Consider the following 23,547-nt stretch of genomic DNA (forward strand, 5'->3'; position numbering starts at 1 on the left):
ACTAAATCACAACAAGAAGTTTGGAAGGACCTCAAACACGTGGAGGTTAAGGACCATACTGCTAAAAGATGAAAGGGTCAACCAGGAAATTAAAGAAAAATTAAAAAGATTCATGGAAACTAATGAGAATGAAGATACTACCATTTAAAACCTTTGGGATACAGCAAAAGCAGTCCTGAGGGGGAAATACATCGCAATACTAGCAGCCATCCAGAAACTGGAAAGAACTCAAATACAAAAGCTAACCTTACACCTAAAGGAGCTAGAGAAAAAAGAAAAAAAAAACAAACATGAAATAGATCCTACACCCAGCAGAAGAAGAGAGTTAATAAAGATTCAAGCAGAACTCAACGAAATCGAGACCAGAAGAACTGTGGAACAGATCAACAAAACCAGGAGTTGGTTCTTTGAAAGAATTAATAAGATAGATAAACCATTAGCCAGCCTTATTCAAAAGAAGAGAGAGAAGACTCAAATTAATAAAATCATGAATGAGAAAGGAGAGATCAACCAACACCAAGGAAATACAAACAATTTTAAAAACATATTATGAACAGCTATATGCCAATAAATTAGGCAATCTGGAAGAAATGGATGTATTTCTGGAAAGCCACAAACTACCAAAACTGGAACAGGAAGAAATAGCAAACCTGAACAGGCCAATAACCAGGGAGGAAATTGAAGCAGTCATCAAAACCCTCCCAAGACACAAAAGTCCAGGGCCAGATGGCTTCCCAGGGGAATTCTATCAAACGTTTAAAGAAGAAACCATACCTATTCTCCTAAAGCTGTTTGGAAAGATAGAAAGAGATGGAGTACTTCCAAATTCGTTCTACAAGGCCAGCATCACCTTAATTCCAAAACCAGACAAAGACCCCACCAAAAAGGAGAATTACAGACCAATATCCCTGATGAACATGGATGCAAAAATTCTCAAAAAGATACTAGCCAATAGGATCCAACAGTACATTAAGAAAATCATTCACCATGACCAAGTAGGATTTATTCCCGGGACACAAGGCTGGTTCAACACTCGTAAAACAATCAATGTGATTCATCATATCAGCAAGAGAAAAAACAAGAACTATATGATCCTCTCAACAGATGCAGAGAAAGCATTTGACAAAATACAGCATCCTGTATCCTGATCAAAACTCTTCAGAGTGTAGGGATAGAGGGAACATTCCTCAATGTCTTAAAAGCCATCTATGAAAAGCCCACAGCAAATATCATTCTCAATGGGGAAGCACTGGGAGCCTTTCCCCTAAGATCAGGAACAAGACAGGGATGTCCACTCTCACCACTGCTATTCAACATAGTACTGGAAGTCCTAGCCTCAGCAATCAGACAACAAAAAGACATTAAAGGCATTCAAATTGGCAAAGAAGAAGTCAAACTCTCCCTTTTCACTGATGAAATGATACTCTACGTAGAAAACCCAAAAGCCTCCACCCCAAGATTGCTAGAACTCATACAGCAATTTGGTAGCGTGGCAGGATACAAAATCAATGCCCAAAATCAGTGGCATTTCTATACACTAACAATGAGACTGAAGAAAGAGAAATTAAGGAGTCAATCCCATTTACAATTGCACCCAAAAGCCTAAGATACCTAGGAATAAACCTAACCAAAGAGGTAAAGGATCTATACCTTAAAAACTATAGAACACTTCTGAAAGAAATTGAGGAAGACACAAAGAGATGGAAAAATATTCCATGCTCATGGATTGGCAGAAATAATACTGTGAAAATGTCAATGTTACCCAGGGCAATTTACACGTTTAATGCAATCCCTATCAAAATACCATGGACTTTCTTCAGAGAGTTAGAACAAATTATTTTAAGATTTGTGTGGAATCAGAAAAGACCCCGAATAGCCAGGGGAACTTTAAAAAAGAAAACCATAGCTGGGGGCATCACAATGCCAGATTTCAGGTTGTACTACAAAGCTGTGGTCATCAAGATAGTGTGGTACTGGCACAAAAACAGACACATAGATCAATGGAACAGAATAGAGAACCCAGAAGTGGACCCTCAACTTTATGGTCAACTAATATTCGATAAAGGAGGAAAGACTACCCCCTGGAAGAAAGTCTCTTCAGTAAATGGTGCTGGGAAAATTGGACATCCACATGCAGAAGAATGAAACTAGACCACTCTCTTGCACCATACACAAAGATAAACTCAAAATGGATGAAAGATCTAAATGTGAGACAAGATTCCATCAAAATCCTAGAGGAGAACACAGGCAACACCCTTTTTGAACTCGGCCACAGTAACTTCTTGCAAGATACATCCACGAAGGCAAAAGAAACAAAAGCAAAAATGAACTATTGGGACTTCATCAAGATAAGAAGCTTTTGCACAGCAAAGGATGCACAGCAAATATACAGTCAATAAAACTAAAAGACAACCTACAGAATGGGAGAAGATATTTGCAAATGACATATCAGATAAAGGGCTAGTTTCCAAGATTTATAAAGAACTTATTAAACTCAACACCAAAGAAACAAAAAATCCAATCATGAAATGGGCAAAAGACATGAAGAGAAATCTCACAGAGGAAGACATAGACATGGCCAACACGCACATGAGAAAATGCTCTGCATCACTTGCCATCAGGGAAATACAAATCAAAACCACAATGAGATACCACCTCATACCAGTGAGAATGGGGAAAATTAACAAGGCAGGAAACCACAAATGTTGGAGAGGATTGGGAGGAAAGGGAACCCTCTTACACTGTTGGTGGGAATGTGAACTGGTGCAGCCACTCTGGAAAACTGTGTGGAGGTTCCTCAAAGAGTTAAAAATAGACCTGCCCTACGACCCAGCAATTGCACTGCTGAGGATTTACCCCAAAGATGCAGATGCAATGAAACGCCGGGACACCTGCACCCCGATGTTTCTAGCAGCAATGTCCACAATAGCCAAACTGTGGAAGGAGCTTCGGTGTCCATTGAAAGATGAATGGATAAAGAAGATGTGGTTTATGTATACAATGGAATATTACTCAGCTATTAGAAATGACAAATACCCACCATTTGCTTCAACGTGGATGGAACTGGAGGGTATTATGCTGAGTGAAGTAAGTCAATCGGAGAAGGACAAACAATATATGTTCTCATTCATTTGGGGAATATAAATAATAGTGAAAGGGAATAGAGGGGAAGGGAGAAGAAATGGGTAGGAAATATCAGAAAGGGAGACAGAACATGAAGACTCCTAACTCTGGGAAACGAACTAGGGGTGGTGGAAGGGGAGGTGGGCGGGGGTGGGGGTGACTGGGTGACAGGCACTGAGGGGGGCACTTGACGGGATGAGTACTGGGTGTTATTCTGTATGTTGGCAAATTGAACACCAATAAAAAATAGATTTATTATTAAAAAAAATAAAATAAGATTTCAGTCATGCAACATGAATAAATTCCAGACATCTGTTGTAGAAAGTTGTGCCTACAGATAACAATACTGTGTTATATGCATTTAAAAGCTTAAGAGGGTAGACCTCCTGTTAAGTGTTTTTACTGCAGTAAAAAAGAAAAGAGAGAAAAGAATGCTTACAAAGAAAAAGGAAAGTGTTTTGTTTAGAAGGAACTGAAATACTAATAATTTTCCAACCAAAGTTGTCCCTGTCCCCCAGAAGGGTGAAGCTGGGAAGAAGAGCAGAATAGGGGAAACTGCATTTTCTCTATGTACTTAAGTGTAGGGCAATTCTGCTTCAGATTGTACAGTAGTTTATTCTTGATTATATGGTGATCTGAGATCCCTTTAAGCAAATCGAACATTCTAAATGAAAATTAAAAAGCTAAGTTGATATTAGGGATAGTTGCTGGATTTTTTTTCTTTTAAAAGTAATTTTCTAGAAAACTGCTTTAATTATTTCTTCAGAATTACTTGTCATGGATTTGATTCACAAAAAATTAAAACTTTTTTAATACAGCTTTTTACCAACCATAAATTTCTGTTAGATTCCTTTCATAGTTGCTGGACTGTAAACTCCTAAGGAAAGAGGGTACATTTTCTTCCAGTGAGCGTGACACATTTTACGCTGATCGCAATGTAAATTTGGTGATTGGAGCCCTCTTTGATTCTGTGGGGATGCTAGTGGTATATGTTTTGTATAAAGGTGTGAAGGAGAGCAAAGCAACTGTGCTGAGTATTTGGTTATATGTATAATTATTGTGCAATAGCATCTTGATTTTCAGAGTTTGTTCAAGTTTCCGTTTTGTTTGTTTTTTGTCTCTACATTTCAGGACCCCAGGTGGCCCTGGTTGTTGAGGGCACTTGGGGCGAAAAGTCTGTCTGCGTTTTGTTGAGCCTGTCACTATTCACCCCTGCTATTATTCCTTGCTGCCTCCTATTTCTCCTCCCTCCCTCCTCCTTTTCTGATACTTGTCAGTTTGATGCTCCTGGCACTAGGCTTTAACAACCTCATCTATTGACATCAGGCTCTTCTTTCCCACTGGACCTTCTGTACTTTACCTGTTTTCTCTACATGCAGCATTTCTTGGCTATTTCGGCTGCCAGTCATTGTCAACCACTAGCTCACATCCAAGTTTGGGGCTGCTCCTGAACCCTGAGGCTGTTAGACTTCCCACACATAGAAAACACAGGTATTATAATGCAAATAAAACAAAAACTGAAATAAAAAGTCAAGATGATGGAATCAAAATATCTGTCAGATGAAGCTTAAAAGGAGAATTTTAAAAACCAAGGAAGTATGGCTACTAAGCAGTGAGTAGATACTGAAAGATTTACTTCTGTTTATGTTTGAGATGCAAATGAAGCAAACAGATTACTAGAATTGCATTATTTTATTTATTTTATAATTTTTTAAAAAGATTTTATTTATTTGAGAGAAAGCACAGCATGGGTGCTGTGGTAAGGAAGAGGGTAAGGAAGAAGCAGAGGGTAATGAAGAAGCAGATTCCCTGCTGAGCAGGGAGCCTGACTGGGGACTCCAGTCAGGAGTCTCCCTGAGACCATGACCTGAGCTGAAGGCAGATGCTGAACTGACTCAGCCACCCAGGCACCCCTAGAATTGTGTTATTTTATTTTATTTTTTATTTTTTATTTTTTTTGAATTGTGTTAATTTAAATGAAGGTGGAAAGAAGCACATAAATACTTCCTTGATAAACTGAAAGATGAGAGTGAGTATGATTGGTCATAGAATGGGATGTGCCTTTTGGAGGACACACAGATGAGTATACAGCTATGGGAATTCCTAGAGCAATGAGCTTCTTGAGCTGAGGAAAGAGGTGCTACGTGAATGCCAGGTTATTTTTTATATCCTTGTTACTTAAGATGCTCCAAAAAGGTCAAGCGTTAGCCAAAGAGAATAGAATCTTGAGGACACAAATGTTTTCAGCTTTTAATGGACTAGACCCCACTCATTTGGAGGAAGCTTACCAGGGGTCTCACAGATAAGGTAGATAAACAAGGTTATAGATTTTTATCAAATATTAATATCTTAATATCTTAACTATAAATTGATCTCAAAAGGATTTGTGTGTGTGTGTTTTTAAAAAGATTTTATTTATTTATGAGATATGGAAAGAGAAAGTATCAAAGGCAGAGGGATAAGCAGGCTCTCTACAGGGAGCCTGATGCAGGACTTGATTCCCGGACCCAGGAATCACACCCTGAGCCAAAGGCAGATGCTCAATCACTGAGAACCACCCAGGTGCCCCAAACTCAAAAGGATTTGAATCCTAATCCATAAACAACTTTCTGTTTATTTTGGTATTTGTTATTAGGATTTGAATCCTAATCCATAAACAACTGTTTATTTGAATACTAATCCATAAACAACTTTCTGTTTATTTGGGGGGACTGAATGGACTCAGAAAGAATATCAAATATCTTAAAGATAGGGACCGTGATCTTCAAGGCTCAGCTCTCAATTCATATAAAGTGTTCAATAAAAACTCACTGAATTGATTTGGTTGGAAAGGAATGTTAGCCCATTGTGGAGAGCTGGGCTCAGTGAACCAACAACCAGTGAAATAGACTATCATTTCATGATCTTCTGGCTTGAATTTAATATTGGAAAGAGTCTCTCTCAGACAAACTGGAATTGTCTAATTCAAATATTACTTTTAAATGATCATTTCTAGGGGTGCCTGGGTGGCTCAATCATTTAAGTGTCCACCTTTGGCTTAGGTGATGATCCTAGGTCCTGGGATTGAGTTTCATGTTGGGTTCCCTACTCAGTGGGGTGTCTGCTTCTCCCTCTCCATGTACCCTCCTCCTTAGCTTGTGCTTTCTCTCTCTCTCTTGCTCTCAAATAAATAAAAATTTAAAAATTGTCATTTCTAGGAAAAAGTAGGATTATATCCTCATGATGGTATTATTCTCAGTTTCCTTTGGATTTTGTCTTAGACTCTTGATTGCAAAATGTATAAAAGGAATAGTCTTGAGAAAATTTTGGGCTTTCACAAATTGCTTTGTTAAAACTACCACTTAGAACCACTCATTATGCTTTATCATCTCTCTCTAGCTGTTCAGGGTCAAATGTATATTCTCAACATCAAACAAGTAAATTATATTAATGTTATATCATAGGAAAGCCTAAAAAATGCAGTGACAATCTCAGACCAAGGGGATAAAATATACAGAAACAGAAATCCAGACTACAAAATCCAGGCTACTGCTGTTATGTCTCAGAGCATCACCTTCTGCAATGTCAGTTTTAAGAAGGGTGACCACACAGGTAAATTGGTTGAAAGTAACCAGAAAATTGAACTCTGTCCCTCAATGTGCACTCCCCAAGGTGGATATCATAGTATCATATACTTCATCATGAGAGGCAGATTACTTCACTTTGTAATTTCTCTTTTCCTGCAGTGCCATTATAAATTTAAAAATTTCTGTGTACCCAAAGCCCACTATGAAGAGGTTTATACCAAAACAAGTTCAGACCTGTAGTATCACTGGCTCTATAGTATTTATAAAGCTTGTCCATTCCAAGAGTAGACTTAGAATCTGTATTTAAAATGGACCTTCTACTCATTCGTCACCTCAAGCAATAGGTAGAGTGGAATTATGATACAGACCCTTCAAAGAATGGATTCCTTATTAATAGGATGGTTTCCTACTCTATCAAAGGCCATTTTTCTCCTCAATAATTATTCTATTTGTGGCATTGCCTCCTCCTCACATACCTCCATGGTTGACAGGTCCAAAGCAAGGACTATAATGATAGAGTTTATCTACAGTTTGGTCAATCAATTGAAAAGACTTTCAGTATCAGTCAGCTTTGACTGGGTTAAACTGTGGTAACAACTCTAAATTCTGAGTAGCTCACAAAAACAAAGTTTCATATTTTGCTTATATTATGTGTTGGCTATGGAACTACTGTGATTTTGCTGGGCTCTGTGTGGCTCTGCTCCACATGCCTTTTTTATTCTGAGATCTAGGCCAGAGGAGAAGTATCAATTTAGGGCATGCTGTTCTTGAGGCAGAGAGAAAACAGCTGAGCCAGAACCACATGAAAATTCTGAAAGTTCTGCTTGAATGTGTCCAAGCCTGAAGTCAGTGGGGGAAAGGGAGTACCTTCCTCCCCAGGAAGGCCTGGCAAGTCACATGCCAGTGGGCAAGGATGTACGTAGAATAACTCTCATAGGGAAAGCTGTATAGGCGTGGGAACAATCACACATTCTAAAACAGTCCATATTCTTGTTCTCTTCCTTCATCAAGAAAAATACTCATGTACCCTTTTTTTTTCCAAGGAAAACACAGTAAATTTCTATTTAGTCACTCTGTGGATCTCAGTGTTCATCTCATGACAGTCCCTCTGTCAGATAAAGCTTTCCTTGATTTAGAGTCCTGGGAACTAAAAAAACAAGTTACTGCTCCACCCCCACCTCATCTCATACATCCAAGAAATTACAGTTTGCTATTGATTCTTTTGAAAGAACTAGTACAGAAACCTATGACTTTTACATGCACTATCAAAATTAAAATGAAAGATTTCTTTAGTCATATAGAAGATATTGAGAGCCAACATAGCTTACATTATATTTGATGACATCTATATCATTGAGATAAACCAAATACTGGCCTCCTACACCATATCACAGAGTATTAAGCTGGGTCTGTTCATATTTTTGTCAATATCAAAGTTTTGCCTAGTGTTAGCCCTGCCCTCCTTTTGTTCTTGCTATTAGCTATACTTCTACTGTCTGTTCTACTATCTTTAGATATTCATTTCTTTCTCTCTGTTTTTTTAGAGAGGGAGAGAGATGGGAGCAAGTTGGGACAGAGGGAGAGGGAGAGGGAGAATCTTAGGGAAGCTCCATATTCCGCACAGATGCTGAGATTATGACCTGAGCCAAAATCAAGAGTCAGACGCTTAACTGACTGACCTACCCAGGCGCCCCATAGATATACATCTCTTTAAAAAAATGCTGAGCCACCTGGACATAATCCTGTTCCTTCCAATTGTATACTGGAAGGCTTCATCAGGACCAACCCGAGATATCTTAGAATCTCTACCATTCATGCTGATGCTATGGCTACTGTGTTCTGTGTTCTGGTCCCAGGCCAAATGGGAAGCTTGAGTTTCATTAATTTCAATTGGAACTAGGAAGGGATTTCAGAAAAAAAAAATTATTCTAAATTTAACTTTCTTATATCAGCTGCCTGTTACAAATATTTTCTTATCCCTTATAGGGAACCAAACTCCTTTGCTTATACAACACAGGCTTTCAATGGAGCTCTCTTTGCTCCATTCCCAGTATTTCACCTACCCCTTGAGATCAAAGCTAATAAAAATTTCTTAAGTTAAACACAGCTTTATGAAACAACAGGGGATAATTACCAGAGAAATAAAATGCAAAGAAACCATGATGCATTTGTGCAATATTTGGACTTGGGAGAAGATCCGCTCTTTCAATGTATAGTGAAGTAATAGGATATAATGCCTGTTTGAAAAATGAGCCAGATCTCAGGAAAACTGAATCAATTTTAAATTGATGCTATCCAAAAATAAATAAATAAATTGATGCTATTCTTTTGATGTTTAAATAAAGTGAGAAAGTTGTAAACATTAAAGTGGAGAAAGCAATAGTATATAATTTGTGTTACTCATGCTATTTCTTTTCTGAATAGTAGTAATTGTCTACTCTCCAAACTGACATTCACTGCAACATCAAGGGAGAATATGGTTTGTCATACTCCGTGGATCATTCTGGAAGGGTAGGCATTTGTCATTCAAAATTGACTCTGGATTAATTGTCCCCTGATCTTACTACATAATTGGACTTTACATTTATTATGTTTGATCCCATTAGTCTTTAGGATTATAAAGTTCATTTAAAACTTGGTCTCCCCAAGATATTTTGACTAGTCTTTAATGCTATATGGACATTAAGAGCTACTTCTTCTTAAAGAAGCAGAGCCACTCATTCCCAGCAAGGAGTGATAATGAGATATTGAGCAAGGAACAAGATCCAGAAAGCAAACTGCTTTCCAACTTCTGATTCAGGACATGACTCTAGCTTCATTTTGCTTTTTGAAGTACATTTTCTGTGACTTTTTTTTTTTCTGCCAGAACTTGAGAACTCCATAATTTTATCTTAGGACAAAACATACAAAAAATCAAGGGAATGGGGCTTAGTCATCACACTGTTATTCCCTTTCATTTGTGTGTCTTCTTCCTCTAGATAATTTTAAATTTGCCAATAGTTTGCTTAGTTGTATACATTCTAGCAAAAATAGTTTAACACATTCAAACTCAGGGTGAAATTTTACACACACACACACACACATACACACACACCCCTTAGTCCTAGAACTGGAGCGGTCCTGGGATACTATCTTCCCTAAACCTCTCATTGTTCAGGTTGAGAAATGTAAACACAGGAAGTTGAAGAGACTTTCCCAAACCAAACATACTTGTGACAGAACCAGGTTTCAGAAACAGTCTTGAACTCCCGAGTTTTTTTCATTCTACTTTAACGTATCAGCAATATTTACCGCTATCTGTACATATTTCCCAACTTACAGAAAAATTTTTAATGGGTTTTTAAAAATGTTTGTTTTTGTATGTTTTTAAATTACATTTTGAATGTTTTTAAGCTTGAAGATACAGAAATATAATTAAAGCAAATTGGTTTAGGGTAACTGGGTGATAGGCTTTAAGGAGGGCACATGATGAGATGAGCACTGGGTGTTATACTATATGTTGGCAAATTGAATTTAAATAAAATAAAAAAAATAGAGCAAACAGGTACAGAGAGCGAGGGGAGGGGTGTTTTGCTTTTAGCTTTTTCATGGGTTCTGAGTCTTTAACCACTGAGGAAGGTTTACAGCTCTGTATGGTGACTCTCTGCACAGGGAGATACTGTCAGAATTGGGCAGAGAGATGATTCTTATGCATCTTTGCTGGAGGATGTAAAAAAAGAACAGTTCTTATGTATATTTGGATAACAGCCTTTCCAGCTTTCCAGCAGGTGATTCCAGGATAGTCAATCTGCTGTCTCTTTTATTCAAGTGGTTATGAAACTGAGTTTGTACCTGAGTATTCTTAAACAACCCTCCTTACAGTTTTCTCATGCCAGAAAGTAATTTGCCTACAAGCCATCCCTTTACTCTGGTTCAGTACTGATTTGCATGATTCTGACACTGAATTTGGCCTGAGAACTGCAGCAATAAATTCAAGTTTCTCAGTTACTTTACATATGGAGTATTGTAAGAAGCAGAGGGACACATTCCTAAGCTACATTAGTCACCATTTGTGTTCATAGTTATTGGTCTTTAAGATGCAAGAGAAGGAGGGTGCCTGGGTGGCTCAGTAGTTAAGCATCTGTCTGCCTTTGGCTTGGGTCCTGGGATCAGAGCTCCACATAGGGCTCTCTGCTCAGTGGGGAATCTGCTTCTCTTCCTCTGCAGCTCCCCCCCACCCCCACTGCTTGTGCTCTCTCTAATAAATAAATATTTTAAAAAAGATGTAAGAGAAGAAATATCTTTCATGATCTTTAGTATCTTCATTCTTTGGCAACTTTAGATAACTTTTTAATATTCTGATTTACAAGCAAGTTGTTTATGTGTATCTACATTTTTCTTTCACATATAGCACCTTTATAGTTATTGTATGTATATTAGGACTACTTCTACATAACATGAAATATATGGATAAGAAATCCTACAGTCATTCAAATATCCAAACAGTGTGTTCAAACTATCTCATTTCTCAGAAACATCTGAAAGTTTAATGTCAGGATCTATTTATATGTGGGTGTCTTATGTAGATCCTGACATGCTTTATTTTTCGGAAAGAGTTCAAATAACTAATAGCATGTTTCTACAGCCAAATATTTACTTTTTGTGAAATATGGAAATATGTTTTATAACTCTAGCAAACTAGGCCATGTCCCAAACTTTAGGTTTCTCCCTCTTTATGGTGACAGATGAATACTTACCTTATAATGCTAGAGACTTAGAGTTAATGCGATTCAGTATTAATCTGTGACTTTCCCAGGAACTGTCAGGGTGTAGAGGGAAGACTGGTTAGTATTCAATATTTGAGAAATTTTGCAGCATGTTGTCATCCAACTCCTGAAATTTTCTTGCTTTCCAAGTGTATTTTGGACAACGATTAGTAATCAAAATTTCAATTTTGCAAATATTTATTGAGTTCAGAGAAAAATACACTGCTTGAATTGGGGACATATAAATGAATAAAAAAATTCCTTGCTCTCAAAGAGCTCTTAATTTAGCAGACAATTCAGAGCAATGTATAACTAGCTAAATTATGAGTCAATGCAATCACAGACTTAAGCAAATTCCTAAGGTGAGCATAGAGGAAGGAGGAATTCATTCTGATTTGGGGCATTAGGAAAGGCTCTGCACACAGGGAGTGGGGTGTTTGTGCTGCTTCTTGAACAGGGTAAACACTGGAACACACCCTGGGTTTCCTGGGTCAGTTCTAGTTTATATCATTATCCACACACAATTATATCACCCTTTCATGCTTAAAGGTTTTCTTTGGACAATAAATTATATGATTGCACTAGTATTGAAGCATACATAAGGTTGACAGGAAAAAGAAGGAGGGAAAAAATTTCAGGTGGACCAAATAGCAAGTCAAAAGGCACAGAAGAATAAAATCCCATGGTATGTTTGAGGAAAAACTATGCATATTTCTCTTATGTGCTCAAAAGAGGGCATTTTCCTGCTTTTCTTACTGCTGTTTGAATTGAAATGGGAGTATGTTCTAGAAGACCTGTCACGAACTTTTCTGTTTGCATATTTAATTTATTTTTCTTTCCAGGAATGTGACCTCTTATGCAAAGAACTTTTTCTATATTTATCCCTCATTTTCCATTTTCATTTGATCAGTTTTATTTCTGACAAAGTACTATTTTCACATCACAGAGGAAGAGAAGGAAGTTAAAAACCAATTCATACATTTCATCATCTGCCTTCTAACCAGTTAATATTGAAGTAATACAATGTGCTTGGACTTTGTGTCCTTTCCAAGAAATAAGTACTTAAATAGAAAGTAACCAATACTAGAAATATATTATTTCTGTATTTGTAACTATTCAGGGGAAAAAGAATGGAATCTGTTGAAATAATAAAGGAAATCTTAACCAACTTGCATTGTTTTAGAACATCAGTCTTACGTTATTACTTGTGTGATAAAAGCCATTTCTGATGGAAATATTTCCCTTAGGTATTTTTTAACCAAAAGTTCTAAATTTAGAACAAAGAAACGTTGCCTAGCACTATGCATATGTATGAAAAAATATAGCCATTGGCTAAACAATTCCCACACTGAGCCTTATCACAGGACAAAGAACGTAGACTTGACCTTCATGGCCTATTAATCGTCAGCTGCTTTTGTCTTAGCCCTTTGGGGTCAAAGGACTCAGACCACTGATTTTATGTGTAAGTACCAAGAGAATGGAGGATATAGGACACACATGGTGTGAAGAGACGGGGAAGGGCATTCCCAGCGACTTGGTTCCAGGCAAGGTGAACGCAGGGAGAAGGTGCAGCCAGCTCCCTCTTCTGCCCCCTTGTGTCATCTGCTGCTCTGCTTCAGAGAGCTGCCCACACACTCCCACAGGGGAAGTTAAGACCATACTATAGCAGGTCCTTTGCTCTTTTCCCAGCCTGGTTTAATATCAAGGTTTCTCATAGCATGGCTTTGGTATTCTTTTCCATAGCTTTTTTCATGAACGGGTGACCTCCTGATCTACAGATTTTCAGAAGGGGCTTTTAAAATTTTTGAAACTATTCAAAATGTCCATAAACTCAGAAGGAACATTTATAGTTGATATAGTTATCTGTGACTGATTTTCTGACCTTGTATAATAGGAACACCAAACCAATCTGAAGATGCTAGTTTGATAAAATAACCAATAATCGGGGTCCCTGTGTGACTCAGTGGTTGAGTGTCTACCTTTGGCTCAGGTCATGATCCTGGGTTCCTGGGATGGAGTCCTGCAATTGGGGTTTTTGCAGGGAGCCTGCTTTTCCCTCTGCCTATGTCTCTGCCTCTCTCCCTGTGTCTCTTATGAATACATAAAATCTTAAAAAAAAAACCAAAAAAACAAAAAATCCCTACAATAGGGCAGCCCGGGTGGCTCAGCGGTTTAGCACTGCCTTCAGCCCAGGGCGTGATCCTGGAGACTCGGGATCAAGTCCCATGTCAGGCTCCCTGCATGGAGCCTGCTTCTCCCTCTGCCTGTGTCTCTGCCTCTCTCTCTCTATATATATCTCTCTCTCTCATGGATAAATGAATAAAAAAAAATCTAAAAAAAACAAAAACAAAAACAATAATCTCTCCCTCTCCTTTTTAGGCCCTCACCCTTCCCTTGAGTCTTGTGCTGGCTAGCTAATCCAGCTGCCTGCAGTCTCCTCCCACCTCAGTCCATTCCTGGGCTACTCCTCAAATGATCCTTCTATTCCATGACTTGATTATGATCCAGTTTACTGCTTTTTGATAGTTCCCAGTACTGCAGGAGAAGGCTGTAGCTAATCTGAAGCATGGCATGCAAGGCTGGGCACAATTACCTTTCCAGCCTTACACCTTTTCCTGTTCATAACTGATGCCTTGCAGAATTTCAGCCTTGGGAGCTTGCCTTCACTCTTAAGCCTCTCCTGACTCCATGAATTAGTGGGGCTCCCCTCTGTATTACTATAGCAGTGACTAGATAGTGCATATTGGATATTGGAGCTCTTGTTTATCTAAAGATCAGCATCATTGCTTAGCAAATTGCCTATGTATGTTCAGTAAATTAAAAAACGTAACTGAATTACTTCCTATTTTGACAGAGCTTTCTTTTTTTTTTTTTTTAAGATTTTATTTATTTATTCATGAGAGGCACAGAGAGAGAAAGAAAGAGAGACAGAGACATAGTCAGAGGGAGAAGCAGGCTCCATTCAGGAAGCCCAATGTGGGACTTGATCCCAGGTCTCCAGGATCACACTACAGGCTGAAGGTGGCGCTAAACCGCTGAGCCAGCGGAGCTGCCCTGGACAGAGCTTTCTTAAATCAAAATCACTAGTCCTAACAGGTTTTACTGGCTCCAAATGATGACCTGTATGTTTGAGGCCACATTCGGCTAATCACATATTTCTGTAGACAGGCATATGAGGTCAAAGATACATGGGATTCCCTCTGAAGTTGGCTTAGGTGAAATAAATTTATACACAAAACACCATAATAGATACACAAAACACCATAGATAGATACACAAAACACCATAAATCACTTTCATATAAATATGTTTTATTGCAGATAAGTTATAATTATTTACATGCTGTAACACATCACAACATAAATTTACCAAATATTTTTCATGGTGGGATGCTGTAGGTTTCAGATAATAGTTTCAGAAGAACCACAGATTAAGTGAAGAGACTTACAGCTTTATTGACTCTACAACTCTCGGTTGCTAAATGCTAGAAGTCAAAAGGCAGTGTTTCTCAGTCCTACCTGTCACCACTTGCATGCAGAAACCTAGGAAGCAAATACAAGAGAACTGTCGTGTTTCAAATCCATATTGCCACCAAAGTTTACAATGGGCTGAGTTATAATTCATGTTGTAAAGCATTTAATTCTTGCATAAAATATACAGTTCTATTAAGATTGGTATAAATCTACTTATTTATAAACCCTGGCTTAAAAACAAGGACAGGATGCAGCCTGCACATGCATTGAGAAGGACAACCTAGCAAATGTTTGTGACCTTAACAGTGTTTATTCACTTTCTTATTGTTATTGATCTAGGAAAAAAAAAAACCTCAAAAATTGTAGATTTAAACTTCTCTTGGTGATAACTAATGGCAATGAAACTCTAGGAAAGACCCGAGGCACTCTCACTGATTTATGCTGGTGGAGAAAAATCTATGGACTGTAGAATGTCACTAAGGTATAATTTGGCAAGTCTTCTTTAAGCCACATCTCTAGCAGGATCATCCTGAAGTGCAATAAAAAGTCACCGAGGCTTGACTGCTTATTTCTCAAAAAGTGAATAAAGTGCTAACAGACCTTGAACAAAAATGAAACAAGTAGGTGGGCCTGGAAATTCCAAACCAAGTTCACAAATATACCTTAAAGTTATGTTCCAAGGTACCAAATAGAGAGGCCTTGACTAAAAAGGAAGAGAAGAAGGAAATAAATTAAGGAAAGACAGAAAAATAGAATTTTTCCATCTCTTCACACCTACCCCACCAACCTGAGTAATATGCACAAAGCAAATGAATGGGTGAGGAAGATGAATGCACAGCTTTGCAAAATGGTGATGTGCTCACTTATTCCTGAATAAAAATTGTCGAGAAAATTTTGATGATGAATAAGGAGAAGTCCTAGTTTATACCTTCCACTGAGAATGATACTCTCTTAGAACAGGCCTGTATCTACCTTCTGATTATCTTTTTTCATCTTTTATCTTCCTGGCATGTTCTCCTTGCTGCACATGAAATGAAGAGCAGTTAGGCTGGAAATGTCCTGGCCAAATAAGCCATTGATACTTCAGCATTTAGCATGAGAGAAAGGGAAGTCTGCATTCTATTTTTAAGTGATTCATCTTTAAATAAAATGAGACTGAGCTTTGGAATGGAATCTCTTTGCATGATCACTTCAGTAGGGCTAAGTCAGCAGCTTTGGATTCTCATGCCAAGTGATCAGTGTGGAAGGCAGTACATTTTACAAATTTTGCTTTGGGGGCTGTTTTGGTTTGCAAAGAAACCCTGCACTTCTGAATTTTGAGCCAGGTGGCTCAAAATGGCAATTTGCAGGACCTGTAAATTTTCCAGTGCTTGGGAGAATGGAGAGCCCATACCACCTTATAGGCTTTGAAAAAATCAGGTTATAAAGCTCTTTGGGATTTAGGCCCAGCAAGTGTTACCACTAGCTGAAGCAATGAATAAGAGTTTATGAGAATAAGTAGTTTAAGGTAATTTAAAATATATATTCAGTATGCATAATAAAAATATATCCATACAATGATCTTGATGCTATCATAATTTTTCTCTAAAAAAATACTCCCTTGAAAGTGCTATCAGTAGCTCCCTTTCTGTCTGTTTTGAAAGGCAAATTCCCTGGCTCTGCAGTACTGTAGTTAATTCTCATGTCATTCCTAGAGTCTTCCCTTTTCAGTGGTAATAATAATGTGCAGTATATTTTTCTCACTCTTAGCTTCTTCCTTGCGAAATGCTAAGTATGAAATACTGAGAGTTAAAAGGGACAATAAATTGGAATGAAGGTGTTACCTGTCTCTGACTCTGAACAAACAATAGGTAAGTTGTCCTTTATTGAGACATGACTAAGTAGGACCACTTGCTCTCGGAGTCCTAACAAGAAGTGCAAAACAAGTAACTCAACTTGTATAAAAAACCCTGATTAAGACAGTATAACAAACCATGATGTGAAACAATAGAATCAAATCCAAATTCACAATATATAAACCACAGCCAAAACTAAAAGATTTTATCATAACGGTTATGGCTTCCCAAGCCAGAGAAAGCTTACTGTACTTCAAGAATCAACTAAAGTTGATAGATAGCAGGTAATCTGTAACTTGCAATAACAATTGAGTAGCTGCGGGATTGCATAAATGTGTTGTGTCATATAATATCAAAGTTATTTGCAAAAATTATACAATCTGGAATGCTTGAATACGAGACACAACAATGTACTAAAACATACATTTATAAGAAAATGAGAGCAATCATTAATATAAAAGGTATTTTTGGGATGCATTAAATTAGCGGTGCTATCAAGGTTAAATAGGTAAAGTAAGTTCAGTTAGCTACTTAGAATTTCGGTCATCTATGTCCATACCTTCTTTGCAAAATGTTGTACCTCTTCCATGTCTTCTGGTCTGCCTTGTTTAGGGTCTTCAAAATGCCATGGGTCAATACTGATCAGGGGCAGACAGTGAGGGCTACTCCCCCTAAACATACATAAATGTAAGGACTCCCCTGGTGTCCCCAGGGGAAAGATTTCTCTTGGCCAGTCTGTCTTCCATTGTGGTGTCCCTCTGCCCTCCCGGTCTTCTTCAACCTGGGCCTTTCACGTTTCCTGACAAACACTCCTTGGGAATCTTTGATCCTCTTATTTTTGTCGAATTCAGGGTTTCTTCCTTCTCCTTTTCTTTCTGGGGATGGTACACTTTAAATGGACCCCAGACTTCTCATTTCCGAGGCCCCGCTATTTTATTTGCACTTAAAGTGGAAGAGGCAGGTAAAGCTACACTTCTTTCAGCATTTGGTTGATTTGGGGTCTCAAACTCCCAAGGACACACCTCAGCTCGTGATGTCAAAGGCTGCCGAAAGTTATTACTTGAGTTATAGGAGCCAGGCACATTTTCCTCAGGGGAGGATGTCTTTTTCTCCTGGTCTCCTGTTTGGTTGAGACTTTCATTCTCGACTTTTGATGCTATAGCTTTGGGGGGCAGTTCTTCATACTGCCCGGCACACACATTGGCTGCATAATGCTGATTGCCATTCTCCTCTCTGGCTCTCCCTGCGGGAACTTGAGTCTTGGGAATCAGATGCTTCTCATCTTCAAAACCAGGCTGGCCTTGGCTCTTCCAAGAGCACACCTCAGCCTTGTCTATGCTCTTCTGATTGGTTTGCTGACACAGTTCAGCTGCCTTGGGCTTCTGATGAGACTTCTCCTTTAAGGAAAAAGTTGGGTTTTTCTCCATTTCAGAAGCTGCAATAGATACGTGTTTTTGAACTTTTGATTCTGAAGGCACAGGACCGGGGGCCAGGTCATAAATCTCCCAAGGGCACACTTCCCCAATGTCAAAGTTGTTCTTCGTCTGGGGGGTGCCTGGGCTCATGTCAGAATTGGCAGTGGCCGGGTTGACCCGTTGTTGCTTCATAATCCCAGATTTCTGAGGTTTTCTTGGCTCCTCCAAATGATTGGAGTTTTGGGGGGCAGAATCATTAGTCTCTGCATTATCTGAATTTGAGTATTTTCTATTTGTTTCTTTATCTTTTGGTTTCTGGGCTTTAGCACGTTCTTCCATGCCTGATGTTTGAGTTTTCCCAGCTAATCCAAGAGTCTTCTCCTTGGCGCTTGCGATGACACTGAGAGACTTTTGCAACATCGATGTTCGGGGGTGGCCTGGCTTCTTCTCTGAGCTGAGATTGTGTGCACTTGCTGACTTACACACCAAAGGCACGGACTCTGTGGACTCGGCCTCACTGTTTTCTTTCAGTTTTTGTGTTAGTTTTTTACTTGACAGAGACTCTAGTGTGGAATGTTCTGTAGCCTCCTCATCTTGGCTTTCCACTGGTAAACTGTTGGACTCTTCCGTGTGCTCCCTCACATGATCATAAGTGCTGTGTGATTTCTTTAGCGAGAAGACTCGGTTTTTCAGGGACTCTTCTTTGGGCTTCCCGGTGTTACCTGAAGATTCTTGTGGGTTCTTCCTGGCCAGGGCAGTGCTTTTGGCTGTGCTGTGGTCTGTGACTTCCTTGTCCTCTTTGGAACACTGCCTGCTAACCGTCTCTGGGATCTCGGTTATACGCCTCATGATGGAACGGCCTAAGCCCTTCTTGGAGCACCGCTTTTTCTGGAGGTGAGGGTTATTTGTAATCATCTTCTTCCTTTTATATATTTCCAACTGGGCATAGAGTTTCTTTAGCTCATCCTGCCAGAACAAGAGCAAATTCACAGAGATGTGGAACTTAGCGGTTCAGCCAGATAGTATTACTAAATGTAGTTTGAAGTTACTGAGCTTGAGCTCTTTAGGGAAACTGCTCTACAGCTTTTCATACTATGTGTACTCACTCACTTTCTCCTCATTCTTACTTTCTGATTAATTTGTGTTCTGTTTCACATAGAGTCTGAAATTTAAGACATGAACACATGCATTCTACCCTTGTTTTATGGAACAAGCCCTTTGGACTTAACAAACTGTGTGCACCAGACTTGGCCAAGACCATGACAAAACACAGCATATCGTCTACTGACAAATCATATCCCTAAACAATACTGGAAGCATCATGTAGCCATTGACAAAATTACCTCTAATGTTGGATTAGGTTTGGGGGACAATAGACTGTCAATTACTAAAAGCAGCTTCTTACTCCAAATGCTGATATACTGTCTCAGATTTCTTTCAGTACTCTGGGCTCTCTACTCACAGATCTATCCTACCTTCTCATCAGCAAAATGTCATAAACTGTAGTAGGGAACATGTATCACCACTTTGTCATTATGACTACTAATAAGTCAGTTGAGACTATCAAGATCAGCTTGTGTAATTTCTACCATGCCGTATGTTTTAGAACTGGGTTAACTCTAAATTAGATGTCTTCAGTTCTTATACACACACACACACACACACACACACACATATACACACCCCCTCTCTTTTTCTCTCTGGCTCATGTGTGCACAAAGGTGAGCATATGTTTGCATCAGACCACACGTGCTTGCCCATGTATATGGAGTGAGCCTGAAGTAGGAAAGCTGAAATACTGGTGTTACCCGAATGTCCTCTGGGTCCAAGCTGTGCTCACTCCATGCAGAGTTGATGCTGCTGTTCAGGTAGGACCCAGACCTACCCAGGTCTAGCTCATCTTCATATGCTTCTGTAGCAATGTCATCTCGGGGGTTATTGCTTGAATGTGAAAACTGCAACAGAGACAAAATATGAGCTGCGGACATTAACCCACTAGCAGACACAGCTGAATCATTTTCTAAAGGTTCTCATGTTAATATCATTTCTTCAGCTTCAATGAACTCATTTACTGAACTCTTTATAAAAGATCTGATGCTATATTTGGTTTTGCTTTTCATGTTACATCTAGAGCTCTGGGGCAATATTAATACGTGGTTGCTTCTCTGACTTCTATTTTCATCCTTGTCTTTTCTCTAGGCTTCCAGTGTTCACTGACATTACTTTTCTTCAGTGATACTTGCATTTTGAAAGTGAAATAAGTAGAAAAATCCAAACAAATGTTGTCCAAGACCCACTGACAGCTGGATGGAAATATATTTTTGAGCAGTGGGGTCTACCTTGTGTTGATCATTTTGCTTCACATGGATGAGGCTATATTTCATCCAGGGGTACGACTAGCCCTGATCACAGACAGTGCTTTTCAGTCTTCTACACACAGCTCAAAAAAAGTTGCTTCTAAGACTCAGGGGACAGATCTGAATTCCAGCATCAACTGCGTTGACAGTCAGATATGAAACAAATCCCTGAAGCTCTCTGGAGCACAGTGCTCTCTCAGTCTAAAGTGATGATATCGAAGTTTAAAATTCAAAGGTTCACCAAAATTACAGTATTTTTTCTCAAACTCAGTATTCTCAAGTTCCTCCTTCATCATATTTTGAGATATTTTTATGATTTTCACATGGTCTTTTGATATCTTTCAGTTTCATGTACTCTTGCTATCTCTATTCTTCACCAAATGGAGACATGAAGAATGAATTAGATAAATGATAGAAAGCAGGGAGAATAAAAACAATTCAGCCCCTTCACACAATATATAAACCGAGTGACTATCCTATGAAAATTGAGAGAATGGCTTAGGGAACATGGGTTCTCTTCTCTCAGCTTGTCATCAGGTCAAATATTCCTTTAAAAAACTAACAGATCACTTTCATGATACAAAGCTATTTTAATGTCAGTGTTTGTTAAAATACTTAGGTGGGCAGGTGAACATTAATACAGCATGTGAAACAGCAATTCCCTATGTAAGGAATCACGAATGTTTTGTAATTGGGACTGACTGAGAAACGACAGAAACGGATGAATCTGTCCTTCATTCTTCCACATACATATGTGGATCTGACATGCATCAGGAATTTAAGGCTATAAATATGAATAAACAGTGTCCCTGCCCTCCAAATTCTCACATGCTACTAGGAAACTACCCAGAAGTTATTTGTAAGAGTGGAATTGGAATTGGTTTTCTTGAGCACAGTCTTAGAGATGATCATGAGTTTAAGAAACACTGCTTTGTCAGATATTGTCCATTTTCTGCTTTACTATTTGTCCTCAGTAGTTATATCTAAAATAGCATTTTAAATATTTATCTTATTTATTTATTTATTTATTTATTTATTTATTTATTTATTTTGTCCTGTTTTCCCCTTCTCCACAATAGAAGCACCATGAAAGCACATTACCTGTTTACTATTCTTATTCCAGGATATAGAACAGTGCTTAGCAAAGCCCCTCAGTGGTTTTGTTAAATTATCTGAAGTTGAGATATAATTCACATACCATAAAATTCTCAAATTTCAATTGTACAATTGAGTGCTTTTTTTCTATATTCACAGTGCTGTGTAAGCATCACTACTATCTAATTCCAGCATATTTTCATCACCCCCAAAAGAACCTTAAATCCATGAAGCAGTCACTTCTGTTTCTCCTCTTGGCTAGTGGCAACCATTAATCTACCTTCTGTCTCAACAGAGTTGCCTGTTCTGGACGTTTCATATCAATAGAATCACAAAAGATGTAGCCTTTTGTGTCTACCTTCTCTCACTTGGCATAATGATTCTGAGGTCTGTACAAGTTTGTAGTGTGTATCAGTGCTTTATTCCTTCTTATTACTGGATAGAGTTACAATGTCGAGATACACCACATTGTGTTTCTACAGTAATCAGTTGATGGACATTTAGGTTGCTTCCACTTTTTAGCTATTATGAGTAGTGTTGCTAGGAACATTCATGTACAAACCCTTTTTGTATAAATGTGTTTTCAGTTCTTAGAATTGAATGAACAGTGTGAGTGAGTACACAGTACAGCCATCTAATAAAAATGTAACCATGTAATGCAAAGTATGAAAATGGATAAGATAAACTGCAGTAACAGACTAATCCATGAAGACTGTGGCTATCTGGTGTAATTCAAGTAAGGAAGAAAGCAGGCATTTTGCTCTGATTACATTTGTTTGCCCTTTCAATCAGGCTGAATTTCTATGTTTTGCTTGTGAGAGAAGGTAAAGCCAGAAGTGAATTAAAAGCAATTACAATTATTGCCTCAGCTGTGCTAATATTATATCGTGTGGTACTAATACAGATACATGATGTCCTAACACTTTTTTTCTATATGTAAAAGAGAAAAATAATAATAATGCTATAACTTGTATGCTTTTCCCCCCATACTCTGATATATATTATTTCATTGGAAGCAGCTCTATTGCTATCATGTAATAGGTGAAGAAACTGAAACTTAGAGAGATGAAAAGTCTTAGCTAACATCATACCGCATAGCTATTGTAGGCAGGGCACATACTCATAATCCCTGTATTCTGAGTGCCGGCCCATTCCCCCCCGCACTGGTATGCTGTCTAGATAAGTCTTTGTCAGAATCCATCATTATAAAGCAAGATTCTTCTGTACACAATATAATTATTATTTATATAAAAATTCTCTGAATGTTTACAACACAATGCTTCCTGAATGTAAATCTAAACAAGAAGATTCTTAGAATAGGATAATTCTCTTTAATAATAATTTTGATGTTACAGCTACAATAAAAGTTACCTTGAACCTATAATTAAAATATAACTGGATATAAAAATATTTGAGAAAGAACTGAATCAGATGATGAGTTTTGCACAAACAGAAGTATTTAAAAATTATATGGGATGTTCAATAAATCCCAAAAGAGACATCTAGTTCCCTGAAGAGCGAGCTTTAAAAACATTTTAGAGTGTCAAGCAAATCTCCACAGCCTCCTTTCCCTATATTGACAGGTATTTTTTAAAGGAGAAACAACTCCATGATTATGTAAAAAAGCTGTCTTGCAAGAGAAAAGTAATTTTAAAGGAATACCTTTGGAATCAAAAGCAACCCAATGGTGACTGTCACAGTCAAATGAGTATGTGCAAAATACAGCATTAGCATCCAGTCAGACTGAAGTCTTGAGGCAAGAACGAATCTGAAATGAGAATTCACCACATTAGTAATCCAACAAGACTTCTATTTAAACCACTAGGATAATCGGGACCTTTTTTCCTCAGTGTATTAAAAAAACAAGCAAGCATGGAAAATGTTGTATTGCTGTTTCTGTGGCATACATTTTCATCACAGAAGAATAAAGCTTTAAGT

At 38.3% G+C, this 23,547-nt stretch overlaps 1 protein-coding gene across 1 annotated transcript in view; it reads right to left on the minus strand.

Moving 5' to 3' along the window:
* Positions 1-14,724: 14,724 nt before the first annotated feature.
* The window catches only part of GPR158 (G protein-coupled receptor 158), a 408,845-nt gene continuing 400,022 nt past the window's right edge, over positions 14,725-23,547 (minus strand). The window contains exons 9-11 of the mRNA XM_077896758.1: positions 23,272-23,377; positions 19,966-20,112; positions 14,725-19,123 (exon numbers count right to left, since the gene is read on the minus strand). Coding sequence (XP_077752884.1) covers positions 17,654-19,123; positions 19,966-20,112; positions 23,272-23,377 — 1,723 coding nt within the window. The 3' untranslated portion in view covers positions 14,725-17,653. The remainder of the gene's footprint in view (positions 19,124-19,965; positions 20,113-23,271; positions 23,378-23,547) is intronic.

The sequence above is a fragment of the Canis aureus genome, chromosome 5, assembly GCF_053574225.1.
Source record: "Canis aureus isolate CA01 chromosome 5, VMU_Caureus_v.1.0, whole genome shotgun sequence".
NCBI classification, from domain to species: domain Eukaryota; kingdom Metazoa; phylum Chordata; class Mammalia; order Carnivora; family Canidae; genus Canis; species Canis aureus.